Source organism: Myripristis murdjan, chromosome 9 (genome assembly GCF_902150065.1).
Source record: "Myripristis murdjan chromosome 9, fMyrMur1.1, whole genome shotgun sequence".
In the NCBI taxonomy this organism is placed as follows: Eukaryota; Metazoa; Chordata; class Actinopteri; order Holocentriformes; family Holocentridae; genus Myripristis; species Myripristis murdjan.
This window is the reverse complement of record NC_043988.1, coordinates 36,354,942-36,378,665: the sequence shown is the minus strand read 5'-3', so window position 1 is coordinate 36,378,665 and position 23,724 is coordinate 36,354,942. Positions and strand designations below refer to the sequence as shown.

Below are 23,724 nucleotides of genomic sequence, written 5' to 3'. Positions count from 1 at the left end.
TGACAACAAGACAAGCTGAGCATTATAGGCAGCAGGAGAGGAAACTTTAGGGCACAACAGCTGGACTGGATTAGATTAGATTAGACTGGACAGGTGGAGCTGATAAAGTGGACACTGAGTGTATACATGTCAATAAATACTTTCCTGTCTTTTTTTTCCTCCTAAAATTTGATTGATTGTTGATATTTTGGTAATTTTCTTGTTTTCATGTTGCTTTTTCTTGCCATTTAGGGGCATTAAATGGTTAAATGTGTGTGAGGCTGCATTCAGGTGCCTTTCACAAACATTTAAATACATTTTTTTTTTTTTTTTGGTTAATTTAATCCAAAGCCTCTTCCGGGATGACCATGCCCCCTCCGTCAGCAGGGCTGGAGCGCTCACTGAAGGGTTTGATGAGGACGATGATGGTGTAAATCATGATGTTGTGGCCTTCACACTCACCACAGCTCAACCACATTTTAGATTTTCTCCACCGTCATCATCATCATCATCAAACCACCAGCTGAGGCAGCATCTTCTGGAAGGACGGAGCTCCGCCCCTCCAGGAGAGGAGCTGTTCAACACCTTCACCCTTTGCAAACTGGACTTGTGTATCTCAACAAAACAAGGAGAAAAAGGCAACGACCAGCTTGGCAAGAACCTACTCCAAAATGTGCAAGAAATTAGTAAAAGGTTAGGAGAAAATGGCCCAGAAATTAGCTTAAAAAAAGAAGGAAGGAAGGAAGGAAGGAAGGAAGGAAGGAAGAAACAAACAAACAAAGAAAATTACAAAAAAAAAAAAAAAAAATACAGAAAGAGAGAGAGGCAGAGAGAGAATTATCAAAAATTTAAACTATCAAAAAACTGAGGGAGAAATGTCCAGAAAACTGTATCTATTATCATTTTAAGTGTATATTTCACATTGTGTTAAATTTTTTTGTGCACATTTTCATGTAAATTCCGTATTTATTTAGTTTTTTGTTGTTGTTGTTTTATTGTTATTGTTATTATCATTATTATTATTATTGTTGTTGTTGTTGTTGTTGTTGTTGTTGTTGTCATCATTAACAACAACAACAACAACAACAATAATATTTACATTTCCGTATTTTTTCTTTACTTCTATTTTCTTTTTTTTTTTTCTTTTTTTTTTTTTTAACGTCTTCGGCCTCTCGTCCATGGGGCGGCAGTTCCAACGAGCAAGTCTCGCGATGTTACCCGCGGGTGCTGCCGAAGAGGAAGAGTTGCGGAAGTGGAGACAGGCTCCTGACGGGTAACCAGGCTACCGAGCTAACCAGACTCGCTGTCCGTCTGACCAGGGAATTATCCAGCCGCCGGTTTGGACAGACACTCGAACTGAAGGTGAAGGACGAAGGGTTTCTTCTCGCCTCCGGGTCGTCCATTTTACCAGCCTCTTGTCCCCGCTGGAGGCTCGACAGCTCCGGCCTCCCGCTGTTAGCTTAGCGCCAGTTAGCAAGGCGGAGACTGCTGGCCGGCTCGCCGCGGAGCTAAGCTAAGCTAAGCTAAGCTAGCCACCAGGAACTCCGTCTGCCTCTGCTCGGAGGAAGTCAGCTGATTGTGTGTAATAACATCTGGCGTGTTATCGCCACTGACTGTCACGGTGTCTGAGCTGACATGCTAAAGCTCAGCTAGCCGTGTAGCCTCGCTCCTGTTAGCCTGGCTCCTGTTAGCCTAGCTCCTGTTAGCCTAGCTCACCGCTTCCTTTTGTTTTGTCGCTTTAGACGAGCCGTTTCTGCTCTGTGTCTCGGTGCGTCGCCGACAAAAGGACACATATTACACATATATTAGATATTATATCTGACATGTAACTGTGGTGGACTGGCAGGGTGTGTGTGCGGGCTGTGGTTAGTTCACACTGTGGTTTACACGCTCCATTCATGTGCTCTTGTTGTTTTTTTTGCAGCAGCAAGATGACAGCCGCACCTTACAACTACTCCTACATCTTCAAATACATCATCATCGGTGAGTATGAGGGCCGGAGCCGCAGCTTTCACCACCTCACCGACCCCGGGGGGGACACTGGGCTCCAACAGCCCGGGGCCACATCCATCACATCACTCAGTCACACAGATTATCATTATTATTATTATTTAAAAGTTACTGATCCTCTTCTGAAGTCCAGTTTAAGTAAAGTCCAGGACTCAATCTGAAGTGTCAGTCTGACAGCTGATTGACGATGTCTTGCTCTGCTGGGTTATGGATGACTTGGGTGTGATGAGGAAGCAAATCAATGCAGTATATTATCACAGTATTTTGTGTGGCGATATTCTGTCAATAGTGTGTCACCAAGAACCGATGCAACATGTCTGACAGGTTTTTCTGACAGACTTGGTCAGTCTGTCCCATCCTGAGATAAAACACATGTTGAATAAGAGACTTACATGTTTCATATGTGAACAAAAAACAGCTGAAGTTGAAAAAGGTAATAAATCACAACCGGTGTTATCACAATACCTAGCATATTGCAAAATGTGTAAAATCTCCATACTGTCATATCGTGACTAAAGTATCATCGAATACAAATGAATGAAAACGTGCTTTCATAGCATCTGTTGAAGCGACTGATGAGGCATCGTGTCATCGGGGTGTGAGGGATGATGTTACGTTGCTACGGGCAACCAGTTGGTCAGCCAGCTGCGTGGCTGCGCCTGGTTTTGCAAACGTTTTTTCCTCCAAATCTTTCTGAAATGTAAAGTTGCGCTGCTGTTTTCCTGGCTGATATTGCCCCTCCGTTCTTTGCGTGTAGGAGCCAAAGAAAGACGTTCCTCTGTCTCATATCTGCAAAGAGCAGAGCGGGAATTTTCATGTTTCTGTTTATCAAGTAAAAAGTGAACCCGACTCGAGCGAGCTTACTAACATTCAGCTGCATGTTTGGGATTTCATTCGATATGGAGCCGATTCCATCAAACGTTTTTGTTCGTTCTGGTAAAATGCACATAAAAAATGTTGATGGAGATGATTAGTCCACCTTCGTAAGATGCACTTTAGCACAAATCTAGTTCTGTCCAGGACAGTTCACCTAGTTTACCCAGCATTCCTTGCAGCAGCAGGTGAGATGCAGCCTGGTTGTCACTCAGGAGTTTAAGGGTTAAATGTTCTTCTTGAGGAGCAGCCAGACTGAATCGATTTAAAGGGCCTCATGAAACTAGACGACCAGAGGAATCTGTCGGCACCAAGCGTGTCGCGCTCGGCTGTTAGCGAGGCGGCTGAATGTCGCTGCAAAGTTTGGTTAAATTTTGGTGACGGAAAAACTGTCATGTCTGTTTCCAGCGGGGTCCCCTGACCTCTGACCTCTGACCTCCAGGTATCTGAATGAAATGGGTTCTCTGGGCAGCCACGGCTCTCCCACCTTCTGCTGCAACTTTTCAGGAGTCACGATTTTCCTCTTGATTTGTTTTGTTTCTCACCTCCACTGTCCTGCTGCAAACTGATGGGGATCTTTGCAGGCATGATCATGTGACCGGTGATTCGCACGTGCACTTTTGGGCGTGCACGTTCTGTGTGGATGAGTGAACAGGGGCTTGTTTGACAGAGCTGTCAAATACACACATGACAATATGACATACAAAGTCAAAATCTCTATTTTTTGCATCCGTTTGAAACATAAATTTGGATGAGTCGACTTGTGGCCCGGCTCTGTTGTGTCTAACCCCGGACTGTAATCCTCAGTCACTGGATGAGTTTGTGGTGCGGCTCGGAGCCGAAGCTGAGCGGTTTAGTTTTGGTCACACGGTGTCGAGCGCTCAGGAGTCAGGTGGAGCGGCTCGATTCTCCACAGCAGGAGGCCGCAGCGTCCGGCACGAAATCCTCATGTGATTATCTCCGTCTGACTGCTCCCTCTCTCTGTCTGTCTCTCTCTCTCTCTGTCTGTCTCTCTCTCTGTCTCTCTCTCTCTCTGTCTCTCAGGTGATATGGGAGTAGGAAAGTCCTGTCTACTCCACCAGTTCACAGAGAAGAAATGTGAGTCCTCCCACTGCTCCTTCCTCTTCCTCTTCTTCTTCTTCTTGTATTTTCTTTGTTCCAGCAGAAATAGTAATTCAGTATTTTTCCACATTTGTGCAGTGGCTCATATCTGATATGTCCTCACGTTTCATATCATGGCAGACTGCAGTTTTTGCATTAAGGCCAGAGATTTAACCATCTGGAGCCGGGGCGTTTATGTGACAGGTTTTATTTATCTGTCTTGACAAAATTCCCTTTATTTCTTTTGAAAAATCTCCACTTTTGAAGATGGTGCAGGTGTAAGTAAATAGGTAAATAAACAAATAAAATGCTACTACTCCCTCAAAAAATTATTTATAATTAATAACAATAATACTAATACTACTACTACTACTACTACTACTACTACTACTAATAATAATAATATTAAATAAATAATCTCCAAAAACGTAAAACAAAAATTCTAAAATGATAAATGTAAGAAAAAAAATCAGTGAAAGTTGTGGTTATTTTTCTCTTATATTTTTAAAAAAATAGTTTTACCAGTATTAGTTTAAAATTTCAACAAAAACACATTCAAAAGTCCAAGTAACTTTTTTAGTTTTGTTTCAAAAGAAAAAAAAGGGATTTTTTTTTCACAGGTTTAAATAAAACATTTCCCAATAAAAGCCTGACCCTGTGTTCATGGGTTTCTGAAAGTTACTATATACACCAGTGTTGCTGTTTTCTGTCATGCGGCTGTATATTAAGCGTGTGTGTGTGTGTGTGTGTGTGTGTGTGTGTGTGTGTGTGTGTGCAGTCATGGCGGACTGCCCTCACACCATCGGGGTGGAGTTCGGGACGAGGATCATGGAGGTTCACGGTCAGAAGGTGAAGCTGCAGATTTGGGACACGGCCGGTCAGGAGAGGTTCAGGGCCGTCACCCGGTCCTACTACCGCGGGGCCGCCGGCGCCCTCATGGTGTATGACATCACCAGGTATGACATCACCAGGTGCTTCAGTCCGCTTCACAGCCGCTAATGAACCATGAATCGTTTAATTTATGTGACAGCCAAATGGTTGATCGATCGACTGAGTTTACAGTTGGAACTCAACACACACACCTGCAGCTCCAGACACACTCAGTGTCACGTTATCAGCCCCACCTGTATAATCTAATCTAATCTAATCCAGCTGTTGTGCCGTAAAGTTTCCTCTCCTGCTGCCTGTAATGCTCAGCTTGTCTTGTTGTCACGGTAACAGAGGTGTTCATTCACTTCTGTGTTTGACATTGAGCTCATAGTTAGTGCTGCACTTTACTGACAGCTGTTTCCACTATTCTGTCCCCCCTCATTGATTATAAATGGGGAGGACAAAAAATGAGAAGCACCTCTCAGTATAATGCAGTTCAGTAGCAGACCTCTGCAAACTACATGTAACTCTCTGGAAGCATCTACAGACACAAGTGCTTTTCTTGCAGCTGGTGGGTTTATTAGACGGCTTCACTCTTCCTCAAACTCCACCGTGAAAACTAAATATTAACAAAATACATCACATTAACAACACAACATAACACCAGGCACGGCATGTATAAGAAACATTTTACCGGAGTAAAATTCAGACAAAAACAAACAAACGAATAAATACCTCGTTGGCTGCAAGCTACATGAAGGAATAAAGGCTTTGAATCTTCAGAAGGTCCTTATATCTTCTTATTAAATGTCCGAGTCTCTTGTGACCAGAGAAACACGGAGCAAACACACCTCGCTGACTGCTGCTTGCTGCTTCCTACCTGAGCTCACACCGGAGTGTAAGCTCAGGTTGTGACCTTGACCTTTCAAAATAAAGGTGTTACGACAGGAAGTGAAATAATATATGAACACAAATAACTTACATCACTAAATCATGAACTCTACTTATTATAAACCTGGTTTTAGCTGAAATACATAAATTATATTACATGAACGTAACTTATTAAACCTTAACTTATAAAACATGAACTTAAACATGAATTTAATAACAACAGTTACACTACAACCTCAGTAATAATCACAGAATTAAGGTGACACATTCTGCACAATGTCAACTCAAACTGAACATTATAAACTTAATAATTATTTAATGTAAGTCATTATAAGAGGGGTGAGAGTATATACGTTTTACTTCTTCTCACTCCTTTTCGGATATGTTTAGATTCTTTTGTTTTTGTTTATTTCCTTTTTTTGCTATTTGAATCTGTTATTCATTTTGTATGTCTTTCTCTATGGTTTAAATTGCAGAATTGTTTGTTTTTACTGACATATTCGAAATAAACATGACTAAACTAAACTTTGTTAAAAGGTAGAATTGATGGCAGAGCTGCTGAGCTGCATCAGATTGTTGAGGTGATATATCACTTCCTTTATATGAACTTGACTGCTCTCAGAGTGAGAAAAAGACAGATCATTTTTGTTTGTCCATTTCTTTTGCATCTTGTTGTCACCCTCACCGCTGATGAGTTTGCATGTTAGTTTAAAAACAACAGTCTGATGATACAAACCCAGACAGAGCAGCAGGGAGGCGACAGCGTGGCGAGGCAGGCACAACTAAAGCTTGCTGCTGTGCACGCCTTTACGATTTTATTTTTATTTTTGTATTTTTGCTTGTATAGGAAGGAAACAGAGTGAAGTTTAACGCAGCGCTGTGATGAAAACACGCAATATTTTCTTTTTTTATATACTTAATTTTTTCAATTATTCTTGACATATCTGCAGCTTAACTGTTTCCACAATTGCCTTTCATGTCAAAAACATTTTTTTTAAAATAAAGAAACACAAAGAAGAAAAGTACAAGACAAAAAACAACCAAATTTACTTGAAATCTACCAAAAATAAATAAGTAAATAAATAAATTTAGGGGAAAAAATGGATTAATTGGATACTGCAGACATTTTATACTTTCAACTCATATATGCACATATATTCCTTTTGATGATGTAGTTATAATTTATGGTCGTCTAACATCCACCTTTTCTCAAACACATCTTCCATATTTTTGTGAGTTATTACTTACTTCTTTCATCGTAGTTTTCCATTTTGTTAGATCTGGGGGTTTAGTTGTTTTCCACCCTTTTGTGAGTTGCTTCAGAGCTGTGATTCTCAATATTCTGAATAAATAATTTTCGTCTTGATTAAGACCAGTTGGAGGTTTTCCCAGCAGAATATGCTCTACTTTTAAATACAGAGGTTTTTTAAAGACCTCTTCCATGAATTTAAAAACCTGCAACCAAAATTCATTTAGTCTTTATATTTTCAGTCTTTCAGGCAAATCAGAAAATGTGTCGGCACTGTTGATGTTAAGAATAATCACAGGAATCCAATCAGTTCTAATCACATCCAGCAGAGTCACACAGACATATTTCACCATTTAACGCATATAAAGTTTCTTCAGACAGGTGCATAAAGACGTGCTGGTCAGTTTGAGTTAGCATGTGGTGTTGTCAGAATGATGAGGCAGCACACAGGTGTGTCTGAAGCTCTTATAACTTTATCTTTTAGACATTAAAAATGTAAATAATCTAAGCCAAAATTCACATTTCTTTCCACCTTCTTTGTTTTGTGGTGTCTTGATCTGGGCAGTGTATTTTCAGCAGCACCACTGGATGAGTATAGAAATGCTGTGGGAACACTGTGTGTGTGTCGCTGTGATGATGAAGGTGCACTTTGGCAGAAATATATCACGTTTGATCAGGTTTACTGTGCTGCTGCAGGGCACGTTGGTTTGATCATGTGACTCTGGAAGCCATTTTCTGCCATTCCTTCTCGTACCGTTTGAAAAGGAAACAGGAACAAAACAGAGGAACCTGGACTGCTGGCACAAACTTTAAAAACAAAATGATGTGTGTCAGAAACCTCTGAGTTCCTGCTTTAAAATTAGAAAGAGGCTTCACTTTGTTGCCGTGAGGAAATGAATGGATGAAGTGAAGGTTCTCATGTGTAATAATATAAATCTGTGTGCTATTAATAGAACAAGATTCACTTTTTATCTCATTCCTCTCTCTCTCTCTGTGTGTGTGTGTGTGTGTGTGTGTGTGTGTGTGTGTGTGTGTGTGTGTGTGTGTGTTTAGGAGAAGTACTTACAATCACTTGAGCAGCTGGTTGACAGACGCCAGGAACCTGACCAACCCAAACACAGTGAGTACACACACACACACTCTCTCTCTCACACACACACACACACACACACACACACAGAGTCTTCTCTATATCTTATTTTTATTTGCCTTTCTCCTTGACAGACACTTTGTGAACTTTATTAAAGAAAAATGCTCCACAAATAAAACTGTAATTATTATTCGGGGTGGAAACTACTGACTGTGTGTCTTACCTTCCGATTAATTGATTCATCATGTAAATCTATAAAATATCAATAATTATGACAAGTGCTCATTGAAAGTTATCAGGTTCATCTTTTCAAATGCAGCCAAAAAACCTTGAAATATGAATTTTATGGATATAAAGAAACGGATATAAAGGATGTAATGGATATAAAGCTACGGAGGACAGTGTGATATGTTGGTGATCTCTGTGAGGCTGCAGTCAGATGCTGTTGACCTCACCTCCACCTCTCAGCTGATTTCTGGGTGGTTCCTGTTGCCATGGTAACAGCTGTAAACATGTTCCATGTAGGGGTTGGAGTCAGGTTCAGTCACGTCGACGTTATTTTAGTGAAGCTTGTGTAAAAATAAATAAAAACGATCGGCCTGCCGTCTGTTCTGGGCAAAATCTTGTAAAGTGTGGAGTTTACAGGACGACACTGAAGGCAACACGCAGGCTGTTTCAGGCGGTGCCGAGCGATGGAGGGCGAGCAAGAGCTAGACATTATCACAATCTGATTTTTAAAAAAAATCATTAACAAGTATACCGATTTAATGTATGTATTGTGTGTGTGTGTGTGTGTGTGTGTGTGTGTGTGTGTGTAGGTGATCATCCTGATTGGTAACAAGGCTGACCTGGAGGCTCAGAGAGACGTGACGTACGAGGAGGCCAAACAATTTGCTGAAGAGAACGGTGAGGAGTGTGTTTCCTGCTGCATGACACACAAGAGCAAACTGTGTGTGTGTGAGTGTGTGTGAGTGTGTGTGAGTGTGTGAGTGAGAGAAAGTGTGAGTGAGTGAGAGTATGTGAGTGAGTTGTGAGTGATTGAGTGAGGGAGAGTGAGTGAGAGCTGGCGATCTCTTTGGTTCTGATCTCTGCTTCCTGTTGTTCAGGTTTGCTGTTTCTAGAGGCCAGCGCTAAGACGTAAGTGCACATCTTTCACTCACTTATCGTCACTGTGTCTGTATCTCTCTCTCACACACACACACACACACACACCCCACTCTGTTCTCGCTGTCTTTTCGTCCCAAACAGTGAAATCGGGGGTGGGTCCACTGATCAGCCCTGATCCACACACACCGTGTTGGTCACTGCTCATTCGCCTCATTGCTCCATTATTTTTCTGTAATTGCACTGATTGGCCACAAGGTGGTGCTTCAGCGTCTGTGTGCATTTCTGTACATCACACATAATATCAGAGGTTAATTGAGTTTTGGCCAAATGAAGTGGATTGGATGTGTGACATTGTGTTATTTTTGTTATCTTCAAAATCATGAGGGAACTTTTTGCCACAACTCTTCATTGTTTATTTTGTTGTGTCTTTATCGTTCTGCCTTCCTCACCTCCTCCATTCTCCTCTGTTCTCCTCCCTGCAGAGGGGAGAACGTGGAGGAGGCGTTCCTGGAGGCGGCCAAGCGCATCTACCAGAACATCCAGGATGGCAGTCTGGACCTGAACGCCGCCGAGTCGGGCGTCCAGCACAAACCGTCGGCGCCGCAGGGAGGACGCCTCAACGCCGACAGCCAGCCGGCCAAGGAGGGCTGCAGCTGCTAACTACAGACGGAAACTACAGAGCGACAGACAGACCGACAGACAGACAGATACAGACACACAGACCCCCTTTCCACCAGGCACTAACATGCGTCTCGTATCTGGAGTGTGGATGACTTAGAGATCATTTAGCTGGATTACATTTAACGTAACAGTGGCCCAATCCAGCCACCCTGAGCCAAATCCTGACCGCCCTCCGATCACTAGAGTCCACTTTCGGATCAATCCGGATCATCCGTCCTCTACTCAATTTGGATCTCCCTCGGATCAGTCCGGATCACTCTCGGCCTCCCATCAGCCCGATCCCAAACACCTGTGTCCAAATCCAGCCACCACCGACGGCCAAATCTGAACCTTTCCTGCTCTTTCAGGACTCCCTCCGCCAAATCTAAACACCCGCGACCCGATCCCGACGCCGGCCCAAATCTGGACTAAACTTCGCCCCCAAATCTGGATCACTCTTGGACCGCTCTTGGCAAAATGGATCAGTGATGGCTCATATCTGGACCACTGTCGGCCTAAATCGGATCAACCTCAGCCCAAACTGGATCCCTCAGAACTCCAAATCACCCTGAGCCCAGATCGGAGCCACTTTAGACCAAAATCAACATCACCCTCGGCTCAAATCCAGACCTTCCAAATTTGAACCTTTCTCGGCGTAAAACTGGACTACCCTTGACTCAAATCCAGACCATCCGAATTTCAACCTTTCTCGGCGTAAAACTGGACTACCCTTGACTCATATCTAGATTGCCCAAGGCTCGAATCGAGACTATCCTGAACCTGAGAATAGATTACCTTCAGAACAAAACTGGACAAGTCTTGGCTTTAATCATCTATGTCCAAATCTGGATCACGCTCTACATAAATCGGGATCCCCTGAAGCCTCAAACTGGACCACGCCCGACCAAATCTGGAAAACCCTTGGCCCAAATTCAGACACACACACACACACACACACACACGATCTGGAATGAATGTCATATTTAGGTTCGGCTTGTCGTCACGAACCTTTTCCAGCGGGGAACTTTTTGCGAAAACTTAAACACACGAGCAGGATTTGCTTCAACGAGTGTGTGCCTGGATTTGGCCGCTGTTACGTCACACCGAGTATTAAAATGTCTCTTCAATATGTTTCCAAATCGTAAGCTCTTTCCCTCCACTAATACTAACGCCCATAAAGTCCTCGTCTTGCGTGTTTGTCCTCCACGAGCGTCCCGACGTCCCGATCCGGTGAAGGTGTCGCCGCCTGCTGGACTCGGTGTGTTCCTGCCTCCGTGTTGTTGTTTGTGGATTGCTTCCTGTTGGGATCCGTTTCAGTCTCTGCATGTGGATTGGAGACTCATAACACGTAACACTTTGCTGTCAACGCGGCCGGAAGCCCCTCCGAGCGGCGACGAGGCCTTCAGGGTCATCGGGTCATCGGCGTCTCGGCTGCATTTCGATGTGTTTTTTATTGTATTTTAGTCCAGTCCAAACACCCAGAGAGCAGGTTAATCCCCGTTGGAAAGTGGGTCAGATAGACAGGAAAATGGCAACACACACACACACACACACAGACGCATGCAGGTACTCAGATTGATAGATGCACACACCAACATACACACACTGAAAAACAAAAGAACAGACAGACACACAACTACTCGTACAGCCTTACCTGAACACACACATTGAGATGCACACACACACACACACACATACACATTCATAAGATGCATTAATACACACACATTCATTCAAATGTACACATACACACAGCCCCCCCCCCCCCCCCCCCCCCCCCCCCCACCATCACTGTAACTCAACACTGGCCTGCTAGCCTTTTTTAATCTTTTAATTGAATTAAGTTATTCATTGATGGAGTCGACATTGGTTATTGACCAATCAGAGACACACGACAAGCCAGGCTGTAAACTGATGATGATGATGATGATGATGAAGGAAAAACAATAACTTACCTGAACCAGAATGTTGTTACTGGTCCCTCTGCTGACCGTGAGTTCAGGCTGCATGTCTTTTATTTTTAAAATTTTATTTTATTTTTGTAATCTGTCGCCCAGTGTCCTTCGCTGTCACAAGGTGTCATGTGATGTGACGCCATTTTGCATCCCTCCTGTTTAAGTGCTTGACATGGGATGGGCATAAGGCGCAAGTGGAAGTAGCCCAGTTTTATTTCATCGATTAGCACCCGTTGTTTTGATTTTTCCTGTCTTTTTTTCTTTTTTTGGGGCCGGGATCACACTTAGTGCAACAAGGAGAATCCATCACCGCGGCGTCGAATTCATGTCTGTTTTCATATCAGTGAACTAAACTGAAGGTGGTTCTGCTTCTTGCTAGCGCTGCACCAGTTTTTCAGTAAACAAGTGAATCAGAGTTGCGACGAAAACGCAGGTTCGCCTTAAACCGCCGCCAGAGAGGTGAGGCTGAGCGACTCTGGGATCAGGACTGAGTGTGATCCTCGCGCTGCACCACCCGTTTGCTCAGGCTAACTGGGTCGGTCACTAGTTTTATTTGTTTGTTTGTCTGTTTGTTTTGTTGTTGATGCATTCCAATGCTGGCTAGCTAGCAAATTTCAAATTTTCAGTTTTTAAAATGAAATGACTTTAAATTGCTCTTGTTCCTCTGTGTTAGGGGTGAAAAATCAGATTTACACTTAGTTTGGCTGTCAGACCTCCAGTTTGTTTCCAGTGAGGGAGGAAGAGGAGGAGGAGGGGGAGGAGGAGGAGGAGAAGGAGGCCGGGGAATACGATGAAACAGGAAATACAGAAACGTCGGGGGTGAGGGCTCTCAGATCCAAAAACAAACAAAAAAACCTGAAAAAAACCCTGATAAATCTCCTGCCCTGCCGGTGTGGCCTGATAGAAATAATGTTATTTCTAACCAAAGGTCTGTTCACGCCAAGTCTTTTTGGCAAGAAAAAACATGAACAACGACATTTAAAATTTTTGAAAAAGTTTAAAAAAAAAAAAAAAAAAAAGATTTATCTCTATAAACTTTTTTTTTTTTTTTTTTGTTTTTTTTTTTGGAGTCGTGTCCATGGAGCTGTCGATCTCCTTCGTCTGTAACTTAATGAGCCACAGGATAGAAACCAAAACTGTGTTCAGACCAAGTTTTTGTGTCTCACTTTTTTGCATTGCCTTTTTTTTTTTTTTTTTTTTTTTTTTTTTTTTTGCCAGAGTTGAAAAATTTCAACTCTGGCAAATACATGAATAATACGAATTTTGCATTTTCTCATCAGTCCTGACGTGGGAATTTGCACCATTTACATCGGCCAGCATGAACTTGCGTCTTTGCATTGATTTTGTTTTTAACAGCGGCGCGTGAAAAACCAGCTCGGCGTTTGGTCTGAACACGGTAACGGCGGCTGACGGCCAGAAGCAGAACACCTGAGGCTGCGACCGACCGCTGGCAAAATGTGAATCCATCCACGGCGCCGAGGCGCTCAGACAAACCTGAGATTCCACTTTTCATTCAGTAGCATAGCTTTCCCTGAGAACGAGGCCCCCTGGTGGCTCACCTGGTGGAAGTCCTTACCTCAGCGGGTCTTGATTCTGAACTTGACCCTTTGCTGCTTTAAATAAATCAATAAATAAATACATGGACACTTCCTGAGAATGAGTTGGAACTCCGTGGCGGCTTCTCTGTGAATATTAGCCATGCACGACATCCGCGTTTTAGGAATCGACTCCGACTCCAGTTTCAAATCTGGGAATTGATGGATCCAGCTCATGTAAATGATGTCATGTTGGTGATGTCATGTCAAGTCGCCGTTTTCCCGCCTCTTAGCGACATTTAGCCGAGACGGGGGAAACGCTAGACGTACTTTTGTCTGTCGGCTCCTCCTCCTGATGTCGTCTGGACTCTGCAGCTCCGAGTCGAGGAGCCGACTCCATCACCACTGAATCGCTTTGGTGCAGAAAAACCTTGTGAATATTTTATTCTTTGGTGTTTATTTGCTTCGGACTCGGTGTGAATAGGCCTTTAAAAGAATCCTTCACGCTTTGGGCAAAATCCCCTTTTCCCGACTTCCTCAGACTGACCAGATGTTGGACATCATTTCCACCTCTGGACGTTTGAGGAAGTCTGAAAAACGGGATTTTGCCCAAAACATTGGAAAATCTCTTTAATCAGTGTCACCACGTTTTGCTAATGAAGGGGAACACAGGCCATTTTAAAGCATTTTTAATAATCAGAAAATAATGAATGAGATTTTGCTGCATGCCTAGTTACAGCAGAGCCGCCGCATAAAATTTTAGTGGAAGTTTTAATCTAAATCAATGTAAAAACAAACATTAAAAAAAAAAAAAGATTTGTATGAAAAATAAACCTTTTTAACAGGACAAAATGAAGCCTTACCTTCCTGAGCTGCTGGGTTTGCCAGTGTTCAGTTTGTTTGTGTTTACAACAAAAAACACAGCATTTATGGTGTTTCACTGATCGGCCTGATGGGGGCGCTGTAAACATGTAAAATTTAAAATTCTAATTTCAAGCTTTGAAATGCTGCAGCTCTGAAACCAGAAGTGGAGCAGAATCAGCTCCTCAGATCGACGGATGGATCCCGGCAGGTGATCCCGACAGGTGATCCCGGCAGGTGATCCTGACAGGTGATCCCGGCGGCCCCGCGACGTGTCGGAAATTTCTGGAAGTGTTTCTCAGTTTTGTGTCGGAGGCGCCGGACAGACGCGGCCCGCCTCCGCCCGCCGGCGGTAACGTGCTCTGTACATTCGACTCTTTTCTGCGACGTCTGTTGATTTTATGTTGAAAGGCTTAACAAACATGCTTCTTATGATTCTTTGATATTTATATTCTATATCTGTAATGATTTTCTTCAGCTGTACCTTTCATTGTACAACCATGAGGATTCAGTTGATATTTGTAAATAAAGTACATATACTGTATATGTGTGTGTGTGTGTGTTTGTCCAGCTGATCCAGTTGCATCTCCGGTGGAAAACTGGACGTTGCACCAGATTCTACTGCGAGGTACAACAGGGAGAAAAAATAAAAGAGAAAAACTGGGAATTTTTTACGGTTAAAGTTGTAGATTTAGGAGAAAAAACTGACATTTATGAGCAAACAAAAACTCAAATTCTGAGATTTTAAAGTCATACATTTATTAGAAGAAAACTCAAATGACTAAAGTCAAATTTAAGAGAAACAATTGAAAATTCTCAGGTTATAAAGAAAAAAACTAAATTATGAGGAAAAAACTGATTAGAAAAAGTTGTAAACTCAGATTATAAAATCACAAATTTGTGATAGTAAAAAATTTAAATTGTTTTCTTGTGAACGGTCTCAAGTCACGGCGATGTCTTGTGGTTCCTTGCCCCAGAAAAAAGATAACAAATTTTTGTAGTTCATTTTTTCTTGTAAAATTTGTGACTTTATAATCTCAGAATTTGAGGTTTTTGTTCTCATAAATTTGCGAGTTTTTTGTAGTAATTTTACCACTTTAACACGGTCACTTAAGGGGAAAAAATCTACTTTTTCTAAATAAAGGAGAATTTTTGGAGCTGGGAGGAAGTGAAGGCGTCACACTCGGGGACAAACTCAGAACAAAGACAGAAAATATTTACATTCAGGTGTTTAGCAGGAACGTACACTCAGTCACTTTAAAAATGAGGCTGATTTTATTTACCAAAATTACCAGCACCCAGTGAGAGCGGAGGTCAGAGGTCACTGCAGCCTGAAAACATCACACACACACACACACACACACACACACCCTTAAAACTGCCTTAGTTTTAGCTGAAAACTCCTTACAAAGTTCTTTATCTCAAGACTGAAGCCGACTGAATCCTCATTTCCGCCTCTGGACGTCCAGTAGTTCAACTCCTATGGGTAGCATTTCCTGTTAGCTTAGCATAAAGACTTAAAGTCTATGGGAGTTGTTAGCCTGGCTCCGTCAAAGTGACAAAACAAACCTCTGAAGCTGTGGGATTTCCCTCTGGTTGTGTTTTCGGTGACAGAAAAGACTTCAGCCGGCGTCCATGTGTCTGAAAAGAAATCAGCTGCAACACCAAAACCTTTTTTTTTTTTTTTTTTTAATGTTTTTTATTATTATTTTTTCCCTCACTACTGCGCTTCATGTAGGCACAGGAAAACAAATGAGACTGTATTTCAAGTTTTACAGAAAATAAAAGCTTTCTGCATTTTTTTTTTTTTACAAAAAGTAGTGAGCTTGGAATTACAACATACAGACTTTTTTTTTTTCTTTTTAGCAAAATGGATTTATTGACATTCATGCCCTCTGAGCTCGTGGCCTCTTAGTTTCTCAGCTTTTAGGGTTAAATAATAAAAAACAAATAAACATGTAAATAAAGCGACGTGAGGTGTCGGGGCCGAGGTCGGCTCACGGGTCTGGGCTGCGGCACGACGACGAGCCGAGCAGCCGCAGGACGACACAAACACAAAACTGAATCGTGGGTTTGTTCTCACTCCTCGATGTTCTGTTGGTTCTCCTGGTTCCGCCTGTCAGCACAGAAACTCACAACCCCGTTCTTCTTCTTTCAGAAACATGAGGACAAGATGTGACCCCTAAAAACGTAAGAAATTAGCAAAAAGTTGCAAAAAAAATGACCTGAAAATTTAAAAAAAAAACCTCATTATTAATATTAATCATGGTAATAATAATAATAATAATAATAATAATAATGAGAAAAACTTGGGAAAAAGGTCCAGACAACTATTATATGTAATGATGGTATACGAAAAAATATGTTTTTGTTGGCCAGTTTTCTTTTCTTTTTTTTTTTTATTTCAATTTAATTTAAAATTTTTTTTTTTAGGGTTTTTTTTTTTTTTTTTTTCTCTGTAATTTTCAGGAGTTATTTTTGTTGCTTAATTTCAGGTCATTCTTCATTTTGTTTTGGATTTTTTTTACATTTCTTTTTCTTTTCCTTTTTTTAAATTTAATTTTCCAGGCTGTGCAACTTTTTCACTAATTTCTTTATTTTTGTGGTCACGTCATGTTCAGCGGCTCCTCGTGTTTCGGAGGAAATCAGCGGTGTGTCCAAACGCAGAGCAGCAGAACCTGTGGCTCCGCCCACTTTGCATCTGAAGAGTTTTAGAAGAGAAAAAAACCTAAAAACCACGAGACCGTCCCGCACCGAGGAAACAGCTGTCCATCCCTGTCCTTCAAAATAAAGGCTTTGATTAAATGAGAGTGTCTGTGATGCAGACTGACAGATTCTTTCTTATATTTCTGTGTTTTTTCTCCAAAAATATTCAGCATTTTTTTCCGGAGTTTTCCAGCCTCTGGTGATGACAGACGCTGAGTTCAATTTTGAGAAAAACAAACACAAAGAAAAGGGAGCGTGACTTTAACTCGACCGACTTGGCACACCTGTGGCCTGTCAGCCAATCAGGTTGCGTGGAGGCGTGCGCCCCCTGCAGGACAGTCCAGGGCGCGTGGTGGCGGGGGGCGGGGCTACGTGGCCGTGCTCTTGGCGGCCGGCTGGGTTTCCTGTTCGTACTCGATCTCCACGTACGCTCGCTTCCTCCTCGCCGCCGAGCCGCCGGCGGGAGATTTGCCTTTGGAGCCCGAGGCCTTCGCCTTCGCCTTCGCCTTCGCCTTCGTCTCCACCTCCATCTCCTCCTCCTCCTCCTCCTCTTCCTCACTCGACTCCTCTGCATCTTCATCGTCCTGCTCCTCTTCGTCGCTGCTCGCCTGCAGGTTGTTCATTTCCTGACAAGAGACCAGGTCAGAGGTCACAACATGTGACACACACACACACACACACACACACACACACACAGACAGACTGACCATAACCCTAACACACACATATATACATGTATGTGTAAAAAAATGGATGTATGTGTGTGTGTGTGTGTGTGTGTGTAGATATAGATGTTGTGTGTCACCTCGAAGTCGCTCAGGTCGCTCTCCTCCACCTCGTCCTCGGCCACAAACTCCCTCCTGCCAACGTCCTGCAGAGCCGACACGTCAGTCACACGAGGAAAACACACACACACACACACACACACACCTGGGTCTGCTGAGGAGCTCATGAGCCAGGCAAACACCTGACGCTGCTCCCCGGCGACACAGCGCCCCCTGCTGGAGCTCAGCAGCTCCGCCGGCACACCTGCTGCACCTGAGCCGCTCATCTCACTCATCTGGTTGTATAAAGTCAGGGGGTTCAAAGTGCGGTTCAGGGACCCCCGGGGGGCCTTGAGCAGTTTAATTTCTCTTTAATCTGAATATTTATGAAAGTCTGATCCAGCATCACTGATCTGACCTTTAAAGACATCGTTTTCATCATTACATCATTACAAATACTTTGTAGCTCGTTTTCCCAATTTCTCTTATTTTTTAAAACTAATTTCCTGATAATTTTCAGGTCGTTTTTTTGTTAATTTTCTCATCACCTCTTCCCTGTGTTGTTGAAAGAAATCAAGTGAATTTGCTGGGGAAAAAGGTGATCAGAAAACTAGCATAAAAACTGGAATATCAGTAAAGAATTAGATTTAAAAAAAAAAAAAAAAAAGATGGGATCTGCAGCAAACCCCTGAGCCGGATAACCAGAGTACCTAATCAGATAATCAATAATCAATAATGTAAAGAACTGTGTGTATGCAGACAGTTCCAGGATGTAGAGCCTTCATCACCTCATCATCTTCCTCCTCCTCCTCCTCCGCCTCAGACTCAGACTCGCTCTCCTCGTCCTGCTGCTCCAGAGCTTTGTCGAAGGCGTGGACCGGGAAGTTATAGATGTCTCCGTACTGAACACACACACACACACACACACACACACACACACACACACACACACACACACACACACACACAGGCAGAGTGGTTTCAGTTAGAAACACACACAGATCAGGCTGCACGGCTTCATGTGAGCGCAGATCAAACCTGTTTCATTGGTTTGTAGTTGTTCTGGTAACTGGTTGCTGTGCTTTACAGAATGGTTGCTAGGGCATTGGTAGGTGGTTACTATGGTGTTCCAGGTGGTTGCTATGTGGTTGCTATGGTCTTGTGACTAGTTGCTATGGTGTTCTGGGTGGTTGCAAGTATGTTGCTAGACAGTTGCTATGGTCTTCCTGAGGTTTGCTAAGGCGCTGCTATGCGGTTGCTATAGTTTTCCTGAGGTTTGCTAAGGTTTTGTTAGGCTGTTGCTATGGTGTTCCTGAGGTTTGCTTAAGGTGTTGCTAGGCGGTTGTTATGGTGTTCCTGAGGTTTTCCAAGGCATTGCTAGGCAGTTGCTATAGTGTTCCTGAGATTTGTTAAGGTGTTGCTAGGCAGTTGCTATGGTGTTCCTGAGGTTTGCTAAGGTGTTGCTAGGCGGTTGCTATGGTGTTCCTGAGGTTTGTTAAGGTGTTGCTAGGCTGTTGCTATGGTGTTCCTGAGGTTTGCTAAGGTGACGCTAGGCTGTTGCTATGGTGTTCCTGAGGTTTGCTTAAGGTGTTGCTAGGCGGTTGTTATGGTGTTCATGAGGTTTTCCAAGGCATTGCTAGGCGGTTGCTATGGTGTTCCTGAGGTTTGCTAAGGTGTTGCTAGGCGGTTGCTATGGTGTTCCTGAGGTTTGCTAAGGTGTTGCTAGGCAGTTGCTATGGTGTTCCTGAGGTTTGCTTAAGGTGTTGCTAGGCGGTTGTTATGGTGTTCCTGAGGTTTTCCAAGGCATTGCTAGGCGGTTGCTATGGTGTTCCTTAGATTTGCTAAGGTGTTGCTAGGCTGTTGCTATGGTGTTCCTGAGGTTTGCTTAAGGTGTTGCTAGGCTGTTGCTATGGTGTTCCTCAGGTTTGCTTAAGGCGTTGCTAGGCGGTTGTTATGGTGTTCCTGAGGTTTGCTGAGGTGTTGCTAGGCGGTTGCTATGGTGTTCCTGAGGTTTGCTAAGGTGTTGTCAGGTGGTTGCTATGGTGTTCTTGAGGTTTGCTAAGGTGTTGCTAGGCGGTTGCTATGGTGTTTGGGGGTATTACCATGTGATTGCTATGGTGTTCCTGAGGGTTCCTAAGGTGTTGCTAGGCAGTTGCTAAGGTGTTCTAGGTGGTTGCTAGAGAGCTGCTATGGTGTTGCTGATGGTTGCTAGGGTGTTAGTAGGCGGTTGCTACATCAGTTATAAATTTGTGGATCCTGAATCATTAAAATCATTATCAGGGGGCGGAGCTTCTTCCAGCGGGACGGCAGCCGGTCACGTTAAAAACATGAGAAAGACATTTTGGTCAAACTGTACCGTTCCCTGCTTCAGTCTCTCCAGCAGCTCCTTCTCGATGGCGTTGTCCAGCTGAGCGGCGATCAGAGCTTTCTCCTACAACAACAACAACAACAACAACAACGACAGAGTCACACGTCAGCCGTGAGCAAAACACACACCGCCCTCACTCCACACAGGAAGACAACGTTTTTCCAGATCTGAAGAGTGAAGATGAGACGAGACACTCACCTCCTTCCTCTTCTCTCTCCTCTCCACCTTCCTGCTCAGAGGAACCAGCTTCCTCCTGAAACAGGAAACAGGAAACAGTCACAAGCCTGTCTGTCTGTCTGTCTGTCTGTCTGTAGATCAGTGTTGGACCAATTCATTTCACATCAAACCGCGGTGTTTCAGTGCGGCTGGGGCGTCCTGTCACGCGGCGGCGGTGGTGGCGGCGGCGGCGTGGTACTCACTGTCTCTTGAGGACGAGCTTGCGCATGCGGATCAGGTACTGGGTGATCTTGGTGAAGCGCTGCTTGCATTTGTGTCGGATGAAGCGAGGCCAGTAGATCAAGTTCTCATCGATCTGCTCCAACGCCTTCTCGTAGTTCTTACTGAGCTTCACCTGCACGCGCGCACACACACACACACACACACACACACACACAAACACACATGCACATTATTTTCTGCCTAAAAGTGATATAACCTCTCTGCACAACCTAATGGACACCAACATATCTGCACTAATATCTTACTAAAGCCTTTATTCATTTATTTATTTACTTATTTTTTAAATGGGCTACAACTCAGTTAACATTCATTCATGTGCAACATCCTGCTGAACAAATGTCTCATGTGATCTGCACAAAAGCCAAAACCTGATGTGTGGAAAGATCAATGTCCATTTATCAGTTATCAATTATCTTTACCAACCAAACAAAACAAAACAAAACCTGATTGCTGATAATATGCATGTTTTTAAGAGTTGTGATATAAGACGATGTTGAGCTTTTCGGACGGATCTGTCTTATTTTGAAGTGTTTATTTCAGCGAAGGCCGTGTCGGCTTTAATGTGTTCATGTGCTGATCTGGAAGCTGCGTTTAGGACACCCTGCTGGGAGCTGCCACACAGCCAGGGGGCGCTCACCGAGCCCTCACAGCCCACAGCTCCTCTCCTGGAGCCGCTCACCGCTGAGCTTCAAGTCGCAGGGATGAAGAAAACCTTCACACTCTGGCTTCCCTAACTCTCTATCAATAAAAAAAAAGTGATTTCCTGCCAGTTTACACTTTAGCAAATGTGCAGAAATAAATGCGACTCGATGTAAAGTTGGAATCAAACAGCTCTCGCAGTCTGCTGATGTTCCCTCCATCCTGAGATAATACTAAAAAATATCAAAAAATAAATAAAGTCTGATGCTGGAGTGACTCGTGAGTGTTTACCTTCTCCCACATCTTGGCAGGGAACGCCGCTCGCTCGATCACCTTCATGTACAGGAAACACTGACCTGCAGGAGCGGGAACGCCCACACATCATCATCATCATCATCATCATCATCATCAGCTCACACCTTCATCAAAGACACAAACCCTTTTCCACCATAAAAATGCTGAGATGAGTCAAACGACAAAAGACTATAGTGACCAACCGCTGTCTGATCCTGATGCTTCAAACTTTAGATTTATTTTTCACACTTTAGACACTGAATAATTCATGACTTAATCAGAAAAATTAGAGTTGAATCGATGATGACAATAATCATTTAGCTGCAGCCTGTTTCAGACGTTCCGTCACTAAAGTCTGTTGTTGTTTTTCAGCTGATGCAGCGAACGGGACAAACAAGGTGACCCTGATATTCCCTGACACACTCCACCAAACCCTCCAGACAGCAGCGGCTCACCTTTCTCCTCCCGGATGGTGGCGTACTGGCTGTTGGCGAGCGGGCAGGCCGAGCGGTTGCACAGCCCCGTGAGGTTGAACTCATTACGGCAGAAGTTCTGACTCTTTGTCCTGTGAGCACAGAAAGTGACAGGACTCAGCAGCAGCAGATCATACGCTTACAAATCTCATTTCCCTTTTCAGTGGATTTGTCTTCGTTTTCACAGAAAGACGAGACGTTGTAGCGTTTGGCCCTGAAACGTGCGAGCAAAACAAAAAGACAACAAGGAGGAAATAAAAAGAATAAACAAGGAGGTGGAGAATAACCTTCAGACTTACTTTACTTTGAAGGAACAGAACTGTTTGTTTCCTATGATGTCCCAGATCACCTGAGGGGAGACACACACACACACACACACACACACACACACACACACCAGGATTAACTGTTGGAAACATGTCCCACTGAGGAGGTGCACATGGCATCTGGCACCAAATATCAATACCTGAGGAGTAAATCTCATCAGTGAGCCAATGAGCACGCAGCATGCTCCTACCCAGATCTAACGAAGCTGGTGATTGGCTGTCTAACGTTACACATTGCAGGCATGCAGGAAAAAAACTCCCAGAGACATTATTAAACTGATTTTAGAGAACTAATATTGAAAAATTATCTTTCAGGCCTCCGGATCAAAGCGGAGGTATTGGTCCCAGTATTGATACGCGATTTGAACCATCTTTTCTTCATTTCTGTCACCACACTGATTCAGCTGAACAGGCAGAAGTCAAAGCCTTAATAATGAGTGAAGGCAGCCGGATGCTGATGTCGGCTGGTGTGACTGGTTTCAGCCGCTTGATAAACTTTATGAACCAGTTCAAAAAAGTCATTTGTAAAAAAAAAAATTAAAAAAAAAAAAAAACAGAACACACACACACACACAGAAGTGGCTGTGAGACTGTCCGTGTCTGTCCCGGATCACCTTGTTACCCAGCTGGCTCTGGGTTTTGAGGGTCGCCAGACTCCCTTCAAAAATCCGTCTATTCATCAGCAATGCCTTGCTTATCGGCAGAGTCACACACCCTCACCGGGTAGAAAGTGACTCGGATTTGTGACGGATCGATCCTCTGTGATTCGGCAAATATTCAGCTCATCCACCTCAGACAGTTTGTGTGAAAACTAGACTTTAATGAGCGGAACAAAGATTCATCCGCTTCCCACCGGCGCGGATCCTGGGACTCTTACAGAGGAGAGATTTGATTTTCTGCTGTTTGATAAATGTTTTTTATGCCGAATTTACCACCAGCCCCTAATTATTTACACACACATAATTCATGATTTATCTGCTAATTATGTTTGCTAATAAGCAACATGATTATTCACTTACTGATTTCTGATCTGACGTCTGGCTACACGAGCATCATGTCAGGTAATCAGGTTTAGTTTAGCTTCCTGAGCGCTTCACAAACCCTCTGTGACTCTACAGCTGTGAGGTGAAGACAACATCTGGACACCTGGCTACAGAGACGGCTCCTGCTCTCTTTAAAGGCTCATTTCACTCCAAAAGTTCAGAATTGAGCCGAGAAGCGTGGTTTAAAGCCTCCGCTGCCGTTAGCATCAGAGCTAATCAGCTGCTTCAGGATAAAGGAACACACTTACGTCGTCGTGCTGCATTCTGGGATCGTCCCGGAGCTTCCGGCGGCAGCAGCACTGAAGGACAGATTACTGAGATTAATGAAATAAAAAAATCTAAACTGAAAGAGAAGTTGTAAAGGGTCTGCTCGGTCTCCGGAGCCACATGGACGTTCAGGCAGCCACCATCTTTGTTTGCCCGTGTGAAGTCTCGGAGTCTGGAAGTCACGCGAAATGCCGCGATGGTTCC

At 43.5% G+C, this 23,724-nt stretch overlaps 2 protein-coding genes across 5 annotated transcripts; one reads left to right on the top strand and one right to left on the bottom strand.

Annotated features, from left to right (window-relative positions):
• Positions 1–1,208: 1,208 nt before the first annotated feature.
• On the top strand, positions 1,209–14,725 carry LOC115364889 (ras-related protein Rab-14-like). 4 transcript variants are annotated; one of them, XR_003928726.1, is made up of 9 exons: positions 1,209–1,341; positions 1,904–1,962; positions 3,907–3,960; positions 4,742–4,919; positions 8,027–8,093; positions 8,882–8,969; positions 9,170–9,200; positions 9,653–14,392; positions 14,432–14,725. XR_003928726.1 is itself a non-coding variant. In XM_030059558.1 (8 exons), exons 2-8 carry the CDS (start codon positions 1,911–1,913, stop codon positions 9,828–9,830), a joined length of 648 nt encoding a protein of 215 aa, XP_029915418.1. In that variant the 5' UTR covers positions 1,209–1,341; positions 1,904–1,910; the 3' UTR covers positions 9,831–14,725. The 4 variants fall into 4 exon arrangements, 3 of the variants coding, with proteins under 3 accessions (XP_029915418.1, XP_029915419.1, XP_029915420.1); XM_030059558.1 differs by having other exon boundaries at positions 9,653–14,725; XM_030059559.1 differs by having other exon boundaries at positions 1,223–1,341; positions 1,907–1,962; positions 9,653–14,725.
• Positions 14,726–15,942: 1,217 nt separating this feature from the next.
• On the bottom strand, positions 15,943–23,724 carry mak16 (MAK16 homolog (S. cerevisiae)). The gene is made up of 10 exons (XM_030059544.1): positions 23,502–23,724; positions 22,184–22,233; positions 21,867–21,976; positions 21,409–21,473; positions 20,439–20,590; positions 20,218–20,272; positions 20,008–20,082; positions 18,440–18,553; positions 17,693–17,758; positions 15,943–17,513 (listed from the first exon to the last, which is right to left on the bottom strand). The coding sequence occupies exons 1-10, from the start codon at positions 23,514–23,516 to the stop codon at positions 17,256–17,258; spliced, it is 960 nt and encodes a 319-aa protein (XP_029915404.1). The 5' UTR covers positions 23,517–23,724; the 3' UTR covers positions 15,943–17,255.